Below are 16,227 nucleotides of genomic sequence, written 5' to 3'. Positions count from 1 at the left end.
AAAAATTAACCTCACCAATCATAAAAGGAATGCAAAGGAAAAGCAACTGTTAGCAAAACTTAAAATAGCTGATGAAAGTACATTGGGAGACAGGTCTGATGGGGTTCAGGACACGCAATCTCAAAATATCACACCTTGTGCTTTGAGGAAGTGGTAGAAGCAGGAAGGTCACTCTCATCTTCTCTGTGCCCTTCTCGCTTGAAGCCAGTTATAAAAGAATTCCCTGAACTTCCTATAAGGTAGGTCATAAGACCCTCATTCCAAACATATTATCCCTATGCTCAAAGAAAAGAAATCCCTTATATATGAAGATACAGGGACACAGAGAAGAATCTGAACACACAGACCTTGCTAAGTCCCCCCAGTTTATTACCATCACATCACACCCCTTTTGACCAATCATACTTCTACATAACTGTCCATTCTTCATCAAATTTACCTTACAAATATACAGATTTCTTCATTTCTTTGGGTCTTCATTTCCAAAGGCTCTCAAGTCACCTAAAATTTATATTAAATATATTTGTATGCTTTTCTTCTGTTATTTTATTTAGTTTATTTTTTTTGAGACAAAGTGTCACTCTGTCACCCAGGTTGGAGTGCAGTGGCACAATCTCAGCTCACTGCAACCTCCGCCTGCTGGGTTCAAGCAATTCTCCTGCCTCAGCCTCCCCAGTAACTGGGACTACAGGTGTGCGCCACCATGCCCTGCTAATGAGGTTTCACCATGCTGGCCAGGCTGGTCTCAAATTCCTGACCTCGTGATCTGCCTGCCTCAGCCTCTTAAAATGCTGGGATTACAGGTGTGAGCCACCTCTCCTGGCCCTACTATTCTATCTTTTATTATAGGTGCCTCAGCTATGAACCTCGCAATGGGTGAAGAAAAGATACTACTTTTTCTCCCCTGCAGGTTCTCTGTTCAATATTAGTGGCAATGTAAATTGATATATATATCATTTGTGGAAAATAATTCATAAAATACTTACAGAATACATCAAAATATAAAATATCAATGCCCTCTTATTCAGCAATTGCACGTCTAGAGATTTAGATTGAGAAATAACTATTTAAGTATGAAAATATATATGTACACGGATAAGTGACACTGTAATATTAATAAGATTGAAAAAAACAAAAATAACCCAAATCAACCAGCACTTAAGGATTGATGAAGAAAAAGTTGGTATAGAAATATAATGGGCCGGGTGTGGTGGCTCACACCTGTAATCCCAGCATTTTGGGAGGCTGAGGTGGGCGGATCTCCTGAGGGCAGGAATTCGAGACCAGCCTGGCCAATATGGTGAAACCCCATCTCTACTAAAAATACAAAAATTAGCCAGGCTTGGTGGCATGTGCCTGTAATCCTAGCTACTCAGGAGGCCAAGGCAGGAGAATCGCTTGATCCCGGGAGATGGAGGTTGCAGTGAGCCAAGATCACCCCACTGTACTCCAGCCTGAGATCCGTCTCAAACAGAGTGAGATCCGTCTCAAAAATAACAAGCAAACAGAAATAAATATAATGGAATCCTATATGGTCAATCCATTGTCATCCAAGATATCCACAATACATGGTAGAATGAATAAAACACAGTTTAAAATGTGCGAGTATAGAATGATCATGTTAATATACCCAGATGAGTTTTAAAGAAGCTATGCTTCTCTGGAATGTAAGTTCCAAAGACAGGGCTTTGTGCTCTTCACTGCTGAGTCCTTGAGGCCTAAGACAGTGCCTGGTACTTTGTAACCATGCAATCATGTTTGTTGAATGACTAAATGAAAGATTTTTAGAAAGTTTTTCACCAAAAGTTTAGCAGTGGTGGAGAGCTATTTAATAGTATTTTTTTTTTTTTACTCTTCATATTTTCTCTATCATTTGAGTTGTCTTCAAAATGCTTGTTTCATTTTTATAGAAACAAATAATAGATTTAAATTATGTGATGATGCCTACTGCCTGTGAGATGTGGCAGTCTCACCTGTTTCAGCAGCTGTGTAAACTGGTTCAGCTCTTTTGGAAAACCATTTAACATTAAATATCCCCAAGTCACAAAATCCTTCTTCCCTTTGTCCGTTATTCCTTCATGGGAATTTATGCTAAGGAAAAAGATGCAAAACATGAAGTGATCTAGACATCCAAAGTCTTCATCCAAGTTTTTATATTAGGTAAGTAAAAACTCTGGTCAACCTAAAGACACCTCTAACAGAGGGAAGAGTGAAAGTAAATTATGGTAAATCCATTAGATGGAATTTAGGCCAGGCATGGTGGCCCACACCTGTAATCCCAGCACTTTGGGCCACTGAGGCGGGGGAATCACTTGAGGTCAGAAGGTCAAGACCAGCCTGGCCAACATGGTGAAACCCCGTCTCTACTAAAAATACAAAAATTAGCCCGGCATGGTGGTGCAGGCCTGTAATCCCAGCTACTTGGGAGGCTGAGGCAGGAGAATCGATTGAAGCTGGGAGGCAGAGGTTGCAGTGAGCCAAGATTGTGCCACTGCACTCCAGCCTGGGTGACAGAGCAAGACTCCGTTTCAAAAAAAAAAAAGGAATTTAATGTAAACATTACCACCTCTGAAGATCTGTAGCAATGTGAACAAAAGGAAGCTGAAAATGCAGGCATGTAATGATTTAATTTATGTGTAAACAAAACGACGATGCTGTTGTACTATGACGTAGAATCCTGGGTGCAGTTTTTTTTTCTTCTTAAAACCGCAGAAAGAATGTGGATTTTAGAGTTCTAGATAGGGGTTTTCATTTAGGCCTTGCGACATGGCTGTTACATGACCTTGGTTGGTCTGTTTCTCTAACCTCTTTGTGCCTCATTTGTCCTACCTACTAAATAGGCTAATAGTACTACCTCGCAGCATGAAGATGATTTTAATAAGATGAATGAGAGTAACGACTCGACAAACTATGGTGATTGTTTTTATTAATGCTGTTATTACATTTTCAGTTTTCAAAAAATTTTAAGCTCCCATCAGTTACAAACGGAAAGTAAAATAGCTAAAAAGGGAGTGAGAAAGAGATTCAAGAAATTGGGCTTTTGAGTTGGGCTGCACCCACTCTGGGACTCCGCGGGGGGCCTTGAGGGTGGAAAAGCCCCCGTGACCACACAGGGGCGCAGGCGCCCAGGCCGGGTGAGACGTTCCCGGAGGTGTCCAGCAGAGGACGCTGCCGGCGGAGACGGGACCGGAAGCCGGGCCGCAGGCGGCCGGGCGTATTCGCCGACTCCTCCCGCTTCCGCTGCCGCAGCCGGTCGGAACGAAGTTGTCTCCTGTCAGCCGCTGTCCTCTTCGCCGCGATGCCGCTGGAGAACCTGGAGGAAGAGGGTCTGCCCAAGAACCCCGACTTGCGTATCGCGCAGCTGCGCTTCCTGCTCAGCCTGCCCGAGCACCGCGGAGACGCTGCCGTGCGCGACGAGCTGATGGCGGCCGTCCGCGATAACAGTGAGGCCCGCACGAGCGCCGAGTCAGCGGCCTAGGCCTGGGCCGTCCCCGCGTTCTGGAGCCTGCGGGGACTTTTTTTGATGGAGCTCCAGACCCCTCTGACGGGGTCTCAGAGACCAGGCCTGGCTTCTCCGGCCCTTAGGGTTTTGCTTTGGTTTGGGGATACCCGGGGGGACCTCGACTTGCCTCAGCGGGGTCTGCATCTCTCTGTGCCGCCTTCCCCTGTAAGGGCAGCTTGGAGGAGAATCGTGAGGCATTAATATTTACCCGTGTGCTAGGCACGGAGTAAAGGCCCCGTGACTTACTGTCACTGGGGACTGCTCCCGGGCGCGGGGTATTCCTGTAGGAGAGTTCAGCTTGCCTGTGGAAGGGAAATTTGGGTTCGGTTCTTTCTGGCCCTTCTGTAGTGAATGTGAATGTTTGAACATATGTATGTGAGTATGTGTGTATAAAAAGTCTTTCCCTGTTTGAAGACTTTTGGAACAGAATCCGGCAAGAGCAAACCGAGGATTGCCCTCTCTCTAGCCCTAGTAGAGGTTGACATTGCCAGGATTGGCCGTCACACAAACCTCCCACCAGCATACGTTTATGTTTTGCCAAGCCGATTATTAAGCGCCATCGCATGCCTTCCTGTTAGTGGGGAAGAGACTGGTGGATGACTTGTGGCGGGGCGGGGGGTGAAATACGTGGGCAGACTTTGACTTGAGGGCACAAGTGTCCCCACTCACACATCCCTCTTTTTGCATGTTAGACATGGCTCCTTACTATGAAGCCTTGTGCAAATCCCTCGACTGGCAGATAGACGTGGACCTACTCAATAAAATGAAGAAGGCAAATGAAGACGAGTTGAAGCGTTTGGATGAGGAGCTGGAAGATGCAGAGAAGAATCTAGGAGAGAGCGAAATTCGCGATGCAATGATGGCAAAGGCCGAGTACCTCTGCCGGATAGGTGACAAAGTGAGTAGAGATGGTTTTCCCTCTCTGTAGTTAGTATAGGCTAAAATTGGAGACTATTCCAGATAATCGTTTCTCATTAAAAAAAATAACTTCGTTTTAGAAAAAGTATAAAGGTAATCATGTTTGCTTGTACTAGTGAATCAATGTAAAGATGAAAAAGTCGTCTCCATGAAATGACTTGTCATTTCCCCAAACAGCAGCTAGGGCTGTATTCTTCCCCATTTCACCCCATGCCGATAAAAACGTAAGTGTACATCTAGAGAATTTTATTTACTGCTTTTACAAAATTGGGATCATTTTCAGCAGTTTTCTCACTTGGTTGGGAAGCACTGGTTCTGGTGTCTTTAGTACTTTACACGAGTAATACTTAGCAGAAACTAAGAAACAGTATAGTAAATGCTGAAGTTCTGTTGATCTTTCTTTACTCTGTACCTGCCCAGGGATAAGCTTTTCAGTTCTTTTATTGTGCATTTATGCAAACTTTTTGGTAATTTTTTTTTTTTTTTGAGACGGAGTTTCACTCTTGCCACCCAGGCTGGAGTACAATGGAGTGATCTTGGCTCACTGCAACCTCCACCTGCTGGGTTCAATCGATTCTCCTCCCTCAGCCTCCCGAGTAGTTGAGATTACAGGCGTGCGCCACCACACCCAGCTAATTTTTTTGTATTATTAGTAGAGACTGGATTTCAACATGTTGGCCAGGCTAGTCTCGAACTCCTGACCTCAGGTGATCCACCTGTCTCGGCCTCCGAAAGTGCTGGGATTATAGGCGTGAGCCACTGCACCCGGTCATAAAATCTTTTTTATGTAAAATTTTATATGTAAAAGAATATAAATGCTCAATAAAAGAACCAATTTTTAAAAAAGTTATTACTTGCAGAAATTTTTAATTCTACAGAATTTTTTTTTTTAAGTACATAGGATCATAGTGTATTAGTGTAGTCCTGTTTGCCCTTTTCATTCAGCATTATATTTAAGAGGTCTTTTCCATGCCAACATACATAAATCTGGCTCATCCTGGTTAACTGCCTAATGTTCCACTGTAGAGCTAGCTCTGGCATAGTTTATTTGCCTGTTCAGCTGTTGTTGGACATATGTGTTGTTTTCATCTGTTTTTGCTTTAGCAAACTGCTGCTGTAAAAATATGCTTATGTATGTCTCTGTGTATATATGCTAGTGTTTCTCTAGGGTATAGTATATGAAACAAAATCGCTGGGACAATGAACAGTTTTTTTTTTCTTCTTTTTTTTAAATATGTGTGGCCAGTTGTTCTGCATAGCAGCCAGCCTACTCCACCATCAGGGCACCAGAGGGGTACTCACCATTACTGGATCTTTGAAATTTAATTGAGTAACTGTGTAATAGTGGTTAAGAAAATGGGCTTTGAATGTTTTTAATTTTAAATTATTTGCCTGGAAGTATTTAGGTATAGAATGACATGGTGCCAATATAAAAAATAAAAATAACATGAGCTCTTGAATCAGATTGCCTGGGTTCTGTTTTCAACCTCGGTAATTATGATTTATGAAACCCTCGGTTTCCTCATATGTAAAACAGGAGTACTGATAGTTTTTACTTAACGCGGATTAAGGATAGGAAAAAGCTTAGACTGGTACCTAGCACATAGTAAGTGCCTAAATGTTGTTTTGCAATGTATATCTAAAACGAGGTTTTTTTCTCTTTTCTGGTTGTAAACTTAAGACGTGGTCATTGTAAAAATTTGGAAAATACAGAAAAGTTTAGAATTAGCTAGTGGTTTCCATTTACTTTTAAGCTGTATGTTTGTGGCTTGGTTTAAAGACTAATATATTACATATGAATGAGAAACTTGAAACTTTTGATTCAGGTTTTGAATAATTTCAACAAGGACATGCTTGAATCAGTATCAGGAAGTTGTAAAATGTTCTAATATTATATTTCCTCTGTATTTATTAAATACTCTTCCAAAACGAACAACTTTTCCCCTCCTATTTACTCTCGTTTTTTATATTTTATTTTATTTAGTATTACTAAATACTTAATGGACTTAGTGGGCTTTTATTATTCACTGTTACCACTGATGAGAGTCTTTATTCTTTATGGTGCTAAGTTTGTTGCAAATTTGTTAGCAGAGGCTCCGTCAAGACACTTTGTCCTTTTGACATATCTCATTAGTCTTATTTTCTGATAAAACAAAATGTCACAGGTTCACCTGTTATTTTCACTCTAATAAACGTAGAATTATCTATTTCTCCTAGGATCCCTGGTTCCTTTTAGTGGGGGATAGTATTTAAAAACCAAGATCTTAATGCTAGGTGTATCCATTGCTGTATTCCCAGTCCCTTATAAATTTGTGAAATATAACTAATAATTACATAAAACAAACCAGGCAGACACATAGTGAAAACTACCAAGTGTGAACAAATTATTTTATTCATATTCAAAGCAAAGGAAACATTCCACAGTGCTTTGAGAGAAAATTATATATTTACAAATTTAGTCATATTCTAATAGCGACTAAGATACAATTTCCAAAACCCTTCAGATAATGTTATTTTGATATAGTGTATTGTGATTATTAAAGAGAGAAAACATTGAATATATAGAACAGAGAAAAATACTTAACAATTGTGAATATATTTTTCTTAAATTGTTTTCCTGAATCTAAGTATATGCTTGGACATTTCTTATGTATTTTTTAAACTTTATACAGGTAGAGAAAGTAGAATAATAAACCCTTGTGTACTTATCACCCAGCTTCAACAATTAACAGTTAATGGCCATCTTGTTGTACCTCTACTCCTACCTCTTCCCTCAACCTTTGAAGAAAATCCCAGACAGCTGATAGCTTTTTTTGGAAACTTGTAGCCTTTTCTCACCTATTGCCTTGGCTTTCTTGACAGGAGGGAGCTCTGACAGCCTTTCGCAAGACATATGACAAAACTGTGGCCCTGGGTCACCGACTGGATATTGTATTCTATCTCCTTAGGATTGGCTTATTTTATATGGATAATGATCTCATCACACGAAACACAGAAAAGGCCAAAAGGTACTTTCTAAGGGTGGGATTATATTTTCTCTAAATTATGATGCTACAAATGAGAAGCTGATATAAGAAACTGCCTGTTTTGTTTACAGCTAGTAAGTTTGGTCAAATAATTGATGTACTTATTTAGTAAAATAATTTAAATATCTCCTTTCGGTTCAAGTTGTTAAAAGTTGTTTTCTCATTTCAAATAACAGAAAAGTTTTTAAAACGTGGCCTTGTCTGTTTCCAGACTATGATCTTACTGTTTTTATTTCATAGCTTAATAGAAGAAGGAGGAGACTGGGACAGGAGAAACCGCCTAAAAGTGTATCAGGGTCTTTATTGTGTGGCTATTCGTGATTTCAAACAGGCAGCTGAACTCTTCCTTGACACTGTTTCAACATTTACATCCTATGAACTCATGGATTATAAAACATTTGTGACTTATACTGTCTATGTCAGTATGATTGCCTTAGAAAGACCAGATCTCAGGGAAAAGGTAATGACCAAACTTTAATACTCAAATTTAAAGACTTGTTTTTTTTTGTTTAAATACACAAATCATTAAAATGTACTTTTTTTTGTATATATGTTTTTTAAAATACCTAGGTCATTAAAGGAGCAGAGATTCTTGAAGTGTTGCACAGTCTTCCAGCAGTTCGGCAGTATCTGTTTTCACTCTATGAATGCCGTTACTCTGTTTTCTTCCAATCATTAGGTAAGGATAGGGTTGATATTTTTGATTATCTATCTTCATCTTACTCCTGATCCTATGTGCAAATAACCTAAGACGATTTTTCACCTATCTGAGAAATGTAGTGTGTAGGTAGCTGCATGTCTTTGATCAGTATTCCTAATGTGCCCAGTTTTGTTTAGAAGAAGGGTCATCAGATTGTGGCCTGCTGTATGGCCCAGGAGGTAAGAATGATTTTTACATTTTAAAAGTGTTGTTTAAAAAAGGAGGATGTGACGGAGAGCTATGTAGCTTGCAAAGCCTAAAAGTACTTACTCTCTGGCCCTTTGCTGAGGGTATTTGCCAGACCCCTGGTTAAGAGTCTTAATGGGGTATAAGGCAAAAGTGAGCAAATGGTTATTAAGTATTGAGCTTCATGGGGACAGAAGTGAGGGAATTCTGAATGTGATTTGGGGTGGAGATTAATTGAACCTTGAATTCAGCAATGGGCTATTCTGTATCAATAGCTAAATAGCTAAATCTCTGTGCTGATTTGCAAATCATTTTCAAGGGCTATGGGTTAAGAAAATAATCTCTTGAACGTAATTGTATTCCTTCAAAGCTAGTTTGTAGTGATCCTGCCTACACACATTTGCTTGTTTTTCCCTCTTGTCCCCATTCTTTCCTGGCTATTTGGTTTCCTAATAATGACCACAAACTATTAAGATGATAGAAGAATCAGCTTGCATCAAGTTGACCCAGGGGTCTTTCCCAAAACTTAAAATTTGACATTGATATATTTTGTTTACGCTGCAAATTTCAGAAGGTGTTTGGTTAAGTAGATAGCTTTGGAGAAAAGTGGGAATGGACGGTTCCAAATGACGATTGTTAATGTTTTTGCAGTGGGTTTTGGCCCAGTGTTTTTGGATGCTTTCTCCATGCATATAAATTGGGCTGCTTTATGAGAATTCATAGTATTTACCTCAGGTAATGTAGGAACAGGTTTCCCGAGCATGATGAGTAACTCACTTGGCCTTATCTTCTCATACATACACACAAAGTTATGTTGCTTTTGCACATAAGGTTATATTGTAGAATTGCTCTTTTCCCTTTTTTATGCTTGAGGTCTCCTGGTCATCACTCAACTCAAATATGGAGCCCTTCCCTGCTTCCCTCAGTCAGAACAAATCTTACTTCTCTGCATTCCTGGGATTCTTATTGTATGCTCCCTCCTTTAAAAAAATTGAGGGAGCCCTTCCTTGCTTCTCTCAGTCAGAACAAATCTCTTACTTCTCTGCATTCCTGGGGTTATTGTATGCCCCCTCCTTTAAAAAAATTGAGGTATAAATTACATACCATAAAATTACCTCAAGTGTACAATTCAGTGCTTTTTCATATATTGGCAAGGTTTTGCAAATATTAACAATTCCAGAACATCTTGATCACCCCAAAAGGAAACCAACACCCATTAGCAGTCACTCCCTATTACTCCTTTCCCCCAGCCCCTGGCAACCACTGATCTACTTTATGTCTGTACGAATTTGCCTATTCTGGACATATCATCTAAATGCAGTCATAAAATACGTGGCTTTTTGTGCCTGGCTTCTTTCACTTTATAATGTTCCCACATTCATCCATGTTGTAGCATGTATCAGAATTTCATTTTGTTTTATAGCCAAATGATAGTCTGTTGTATGTATATACTACATTTTATCCATTCATTAGTTCATAGATTTTTGTGTTGATTGCACTTTTTGGCTACTATCAATAATGCTATAATGAAGATTTGTGTACAGCTTTTTCTGTGGACATATGGAGTGGAATGGCTGCATCTTAATGGCAACCCTGTGATAAACTTTTTGAGGAACTGCCAGTTTTCCAAAGCAGGCGCCCGCACCATTTGACATTCCCATCAGCAGTGTGTGAGGGTTCCAGTGTTCCCACATCCAGTACTTATTATTTTCTGTCTTTTTGATTATAGGTATCTTTGTGGGTGTGAAATGATATCTCATTGTAATTTTGATTTGTTTCTAATGACTAGTTTCATTGAGCATCTTTTCATGTACTTACTGGCCATGTGCCCCAATTGCTAAAACTTAGCACACTGTTTTGTGATAATTTCCTAGTTTGCCTCCTTTGCTAACTAGAATTTCTGGGAGCAGAACTTATGCTTTTTTTTTTTAATCTTCATGACCCTGACAGCAGGACAGCACTTGGTACTAATGTGCTCTAAAATAATTCAATTGGAAAAGGAAGTAGTATCCTTTTCTAGGTAGTACCTGACTATATTTAGAAATCAAAAATAAATTGAGAAAGTGAAAGGTTTTGTATCTCACCTCACTCCCAAATCCATACACACATTCACTCACATATAAAATTTTTCCTGAGACAGTGATTTTAATATTTTGTTTTATATCCTTGTAGACCTTTTATTTATTTATTTATTTATTTATTTATTTGAGACAGTCTCACTCTGTCGCCCAGGCTGGAGTGCAGTGACATGACCTTGGCTCATTGCAAGCTCCGCCTCCCGGGTTCATGCCGTTCTCCTGCCTCAGCCTCCTGAGCAGCTGGGACTACAGGCGCCCGCCACCATGCCCGGCTAATTTTTTGTATTTTTAGTAGAGACAGGGTTTCACTGTGTTAGCCAGGATCGTCTCGATCTCCTGACCTCACGATCCGCCCACCTCAGCCTCTCAAAGTGCGGGATTATAGACGTGAGCCACCGCGCCCGGCCTTTTACTCGTTTATTATATGCACTTTAAAAAAGAAAAAACATTTAAAAACCAAAGTTATATGTACACATGGAACAGTTGTAAACAGTATCATATAAAGAAGAAAAAGGCTTTCTTTAATATCTGATCACCAGTGTCCTTTCTCTAGAGGCAACTGCTGTTAATCAGGTTTTCCAGTGTGTCCTTCAGGGGCACTGTTATCCAGAGATAAAAGCATGTAACACTTTTGTGTATTGTGGATGTATTTTATATGCTGTTTTGTAAGTACCTTTTTTTCTCTTCACAAGTAACGTGTATATCTTTTCATGTCACTATACATATAGTTGGTCATTTAGTCAGTAAGTAAGTGTTTTTGAGTGGCTATCGTGTACTAACATTGAGAATAGCAGCAAATTGAACAGGTAGTGTTCCTAGGAGCTTCAGGTTATCCTTTCTTAAGGACTTCCTAGTATTTCAATGTATTGGCTATGCCATAATTTATCCTCTACTGATAGAAAACTAGGTCGTTTCCAGTTTTGCCCTATTATAAGCAACCCTGTTTTGAACACTCCAATAATTTATCTTTCCCACTTGTTATTTCCTTGGGGAAAAAGTCTAAAAAATTGAACTTTCCAAAGGTTAAATATATTGTGTCTTGACCACTGTTGCCCTCCAGAGATATGTCAGTTTACATTTACACAATTTATACTTCTCTCAATCTATATAGCATTTGAGAGAACCTGTCCCACCCTCTCCATACTCTTTGCCAGTCTGAGAGGACAGAAATAATTTTATTGATGTTTTATGCATTTCTCTTATTAGTGAGAATACGCACCATCTCATGGTTAGTGGCCATTGATCTCCATGTTGCTAAATCATGTGTTCCCTTGCTTATCTTTATCTGCCTTGATGTTGACCATCCTTTGCTTCTCACCACAGCTTTCTTTTGGTTCTGCAGTAACGTGCTCTTGTTTTCTCTGGACCTACCTCCTCATCCACTGTTAGACCTCTCAGTGTCTGACTGCCTTAGACTGGGTTATTGCCCTTGTTTCTTATCTTCATTTTGTGCCATCAGATACATTTGGATGGCAGTGATTGTCAAATTCATGTCGCCAGCCCCAAACTGGAGCACCAGACTCATGCCTTAATGCCTCCTTAGTGTCCTCACTTGGCTGTTTAATAGGCATATCCACTTGAACACTGCCAAAGTATGCTTGAATCCCACCCTCACCTCCAACACTTAAAAACAAATATTCTCCTTCTCCAGGGATTTCCATCTTGTTGAAACCACAAACATAAGTATACTCTAGAGTCTCTTTTCTTGCTCACCTTCTATATACCTGTTGCTGTCTTCCTGCTTGCATTCTGAGTCTGGCATCCTTTCTGTTCCTGGGCTTAACCATGCTTTTCCTGCCTTCAGACTTTTGTATCATTTACATTGCTCTGTGCTTAGCCAGACCCTCAGAGAGGTATTCCCTGTCCACCCCAATCCAGTGGAGGGCTTCCTAGTCACTCTATCATGTTACTTTTATTTTCTTCACAGGATTTATCTTGTATATTTGTTCATCTGTCTCTGCCCTTTGAAAATTTAGTTTTTGTGGCAGCAAGGGTCTTGTCTTTTGGTTCACTGCCATATAACTATCTAGAGTAGTGATATACAGGAGTTATTCAGTAAAATAATTTATATTTGTGTGGATTGCTCATTAATACTCTATGTACATTTTACTGTCTTCTAGGGATCTCTTCTGGATTAAGGCCATTAACTCATCGTTATAAATTTTCTAGTTTATCAATCATTTGTCTTCAAACCTTGTTCATAGTGTTTTCTTACGTAGACTATTTACGTGAACAAATAAACAGGAAATAGGAGTCATCAGTCTTTGCTTTCTTCTGAGTTGTGTTGCTTTTTGAAAATGTCTGATTTATACCTTTTTTCTGGTCTGTATAAATCGTTTTTCCCTGTACCTGCTGTTTCTCTGTTAGAATTGTTTAAAAAATGATTTTTACTTTATTTTACTTAAGGCATAAGAAGTTCTCTGTGGTTAAAATATTAGTACGTGAACTTTGTCATCTATGAACAAGTTCCTTTAGAAGCTGAGCTCTGATAGTGATGTCAAATAGCCACCTGTTACTTGAAGACGATGTTTGCATACCTGGCCCCTCCTTTATCACTGCTGTTGCTGCCATTGTTGATGACATGATGTGGAAGGGCAGTGAGAAATTTGATACTTGTTCATCTATCTGTTGGACTCAACTAGTGTTGCTTTAGTTTTTAATCTTTTTATCTGAAACGGAGAGTCTATTATAATTTGTCATTTTATTCATTGCAGCGGTTGTGGAACAGGAAATGAAAAAGGACTGGCTTTTTGCCCCTCATTATCGATACTATGTAAGAGAAATGAGAATTCATGCATACAGTCAGCTGCTGGAATCATATAGGTCATTAACCCTTGGCTATATGGCAGAAGCGTTTGGTGTTGGTGTGGAATTCATTGATCAGTAAGTTTGAACAATGCCATGTTAATTGAAGTTTTAAAGTTGCCTTTTAAAATATGTGAACTTGTACAATTTTTTACTTGTTTACATTGGTTCCCTCAATCTTAACGGGGAGGGGAGAGGTTTTTTTCTTCAGTATTATCAAAACAAACATTCATATCCTGTTGCCTCTGCCTTCCTCATGTCATGTCTGCCCCTTGCATTAACAGATGGGAAAATGAGTTGTAGTGAGGCTAAGTGATTTGTTAAAGGTCATTAGACCAGTTGTTATCAAAAGTTGTCTTCTGTTACTTCTTCGTAGACCACACTGCAGCTACGGTAATGACTCTTAGATCTGATATTTACAGTTGGTCATATTCCCTCTGATAATTCCTTCCAGTTTTTAGGTTGCTGCTGCAATTCTGGTCAGATTGGTTGTTAAATGTGGGACTTTTAGTACTTGCATCAGTGATTAAACAAATACTTAATGAGCCATTCATTACTATTTGTTTGGTATTGTTTTACAGCTCCCTTTTCACACTTTCATTGTAGTAGTAGGGAAGAGATGGCAAGGAAGCAAATAAATATAAAACGTAATTTCACATAGAAATGAACCTATGGAGATGAGAAAATGCTATCCTTACATATGGCATGCTTAAGGAGGTGAGGTTTGCTCTGAGATTTGAATTGAGAGGAGTCAGCCATATGGAGTCCTTCTGCATGCAGAAAAGGGAATAGAAAAGGCTAAGGCTTTGAGCCAGGAATAAGCTTGGATGTTGTAGGAACAGAAAATGTCAGTGTGGCTCCAGCATAGTTGGAGTGGTAGGAGATTGTGAGGATAATATATGGAGAGTTAGGTAGGTGATGATTTGTGTAGGGCCTTGTAGGTCATGGAATGGAGCTTGAGTTTTAAGTTAAGTTTGATAGGGAGCCATTGGAAGATTTTTGAGCCCAAGTTAGATGGTCCTATGCAGTGTCTTTATATAAGAAATAGAGTAAGGTGGCAGAGAGACCAGTTGTGCTGTTTAGTAGCTCTTAGAGGAGATGTTACCGTGGCGTGGACGAGGGTGGTGAGAGTAGAGTTGGGTAGGAGACATACTCAATATGGGATGTCCAGATGGCATCTAGATCAGTGGCTCCCACATGTAGGTGTTTTTAAATGTTGATGATGGTGTTTTCAGTGGTCTGCAGTGGAAACTTTAAATGAAGATGCATTTCTTTTAAATAAGACCATTCTCTTTTTAGTATTTTTTAAATTTCGAACATCCATAAAATTGTAAAGAATTGTACATTTTAACATATTTGCTTGTTACAGTCTATACATTTTATGTTTTTTAACCACTTCAAAATAAGTTTCAGACACCAACACATTTTTTAAATGATCCCTACCAAAATGGAAGGCTGGTATCCCAAGGTTTTGTTCCATTTCTGAATTCTAGTCTGTGAAATTGAAGTCTGATGACCACTCTTAAGAGGGTTGTTCATTAGGGTGCGGGCTGGGCATTATGAGTGTGTTTTTCATGAGTCAGTGGAAGGAGTGGCTTGCTGTGAGCAGTGCATGAGAAAAACGGCTTGGCTTTGCTTCTTTTTCCAGCTCTGTGGCCTTGGTCAGGTTGTGTCTCTTCAGTATCCTAACTGTAATGTGGCGATAAAGCCTTCATTAAAGCCTTCATTAGTTAGGGGCACACACCGCAGTATTCCTTAAGTCAGCTTGATGACAAGTGAATGCAAGGCAGCTGAAGTGAAGTGAATGCAAGGCAGCTGGTACCTTTCAGGTAGTAGTTGAATTCAGGTAGTATTTGTTCAGTTTTTTTTTTTTCCCTTCATGTTCTAAGACCAGCTTGAGAGGCAAAGGTTGTACCATTGAGCTCTAGTTGTTGTTACCTAAAAAGGCCTTGTTTTAAATTTCTGTGATACCTAAGAATTTTAAATCTGGGTTGTCATGGATTCTTTATTCTTTTTTTCTCCCTTAAAAAGTTAGTTACATTTTAGATGAAATCCCCTTTTTTAAAATGGGCAAAGCAATAATTCTACATCATTTCTCCCCTTCCACTTGTTTAGACTAAGATATGTTAGAGAGGGAAAGGGTCGTTGTTTTAGTAAATACTATTGCTGTTGACATGTTTACTGATGGGACATGTTTACTGATGGGCTGTGTTCCATAATTTTGTTTTAGGTCTTTTGTTTGAAACAGTTTACTGTTTTTATCAGTTTTGGTCCCTAATTTTTCCTAACCTACAGTTTTTCTCTGAGTACATATGGTTTCATTGTTTGATCTACTTTCTATCTATCTGAATATGAACTTCTAGGATCATGTTTATTCTAGTAGATGATGACTTAAAGCCTGCAGTACACCAGGGACAACGTCAACTACTGCATGCGCAATAACAAGCTTGAAGGGAAGCTGAATGTTACAAATTTCAGACAGACAGTATTTTAATGCAGTTTGCATTTTTCTAAGAATTTTCTATAAAGCTAATTCTGTTATTTTTTTTCTCTAAATTAGGGAACTGTCCAGGTTTATTGCTGCCGGGAGACTACACTGCAAAATAGATAAAGTGAATGAAATAGTAGAAACCAACAGGTACTCTCATTTCTCAGAATAAGGGGCATTCCTAAATTTTAAAAGTAGGTCAACTATTGTCATGGAATAATGTGACTGGTAAATAATTCATTTTTTCTTGAATTTATTTATAGACCTGATAGCAAGAACTGGCAGTACCAAGAAACTATCAAGAAAGGAGATCTGCTACTAAACAGAGTTCAAAAACTTTCCAGAGTAATTAATATGTAAAGCCATGTAACTAACAAAGGATTTGCTTTAGAGATAATTATTTGGATTTTTATAGCTTACTTCACAATGTGCCCAGGTCAACTGTATAAAATAAATACTGCATTGTTGTTTCTTTCCATTTATTTTTTTCTTAAACACATAGGCCTTCTAGAATCGGGTCCACT

The 16,227-nt window shown here is 39.1% G+C and overlaps 1 protein-coding gene across 3 annotated transcripts; it reads left to right on the top strand.

The window, feature by feature from the left end:
• The first annotated feature begins 2,686 nt into the window (after positions 1–2,686).
• PSMD6 (proteasome 26S subunit, non-ATPase 6) lies at positions 2,687–16,179 on the top strand. Of its 3 annotated transcripts, none has more exons than XM_016941453.4 (8): positions 2,687–2,913; positions 4,195–4,400; positions 7,283–7,428; positions 7,687–7,906; positions 8,017–8,125; positions 13,125–13,293; positions 15,776–15,853; positions 15,967–16,179. In XM_016941453.4, exons 1-8 carry the CDS (start codon positions 2,883–2,885, stop codon positions 16,061–16,063), a joined length of 1,056 nt encoding a protein of 351 aa, XP_016796942.1. In that variant the 5' UTR covers positions 2,687–2,882; the 3' UTR covers positions 16,064–16,179. The 3 variants fall into 3 exon arrangements, with proteins under 3 accessions (XP_016796942.1, XP_520898.3, XP_016796943.1); XM_520898.8 differs by having other exon boundaries at positions 2,711–3,443; XM_016941454.4 differs by lacking the exon at positions 2,687–2,913 and adding an exon at positions 3,243–3,667.
• Positions 16,180–16,227: the final 48 nt, after the last annotated feature.

The sequence above is a fragment of the Pan troglodytes genome, chromosome 2 (assembly GCF_028858775.2).
Source record: "Pan troglodytes isolate AG18354 chromosome 2, NHGRI_mPanTro3-v2.0_pri, whole genome shotgun sequence".
Lineage (NCBI taxonomy): Eukaryota > Metazoa > Chordata > Mammalia > Primates > Hominidae > Pan > Pan troglodytes.
This window is presented reverse-complemented; position numbering and strand designations above follow the sequence as displayed.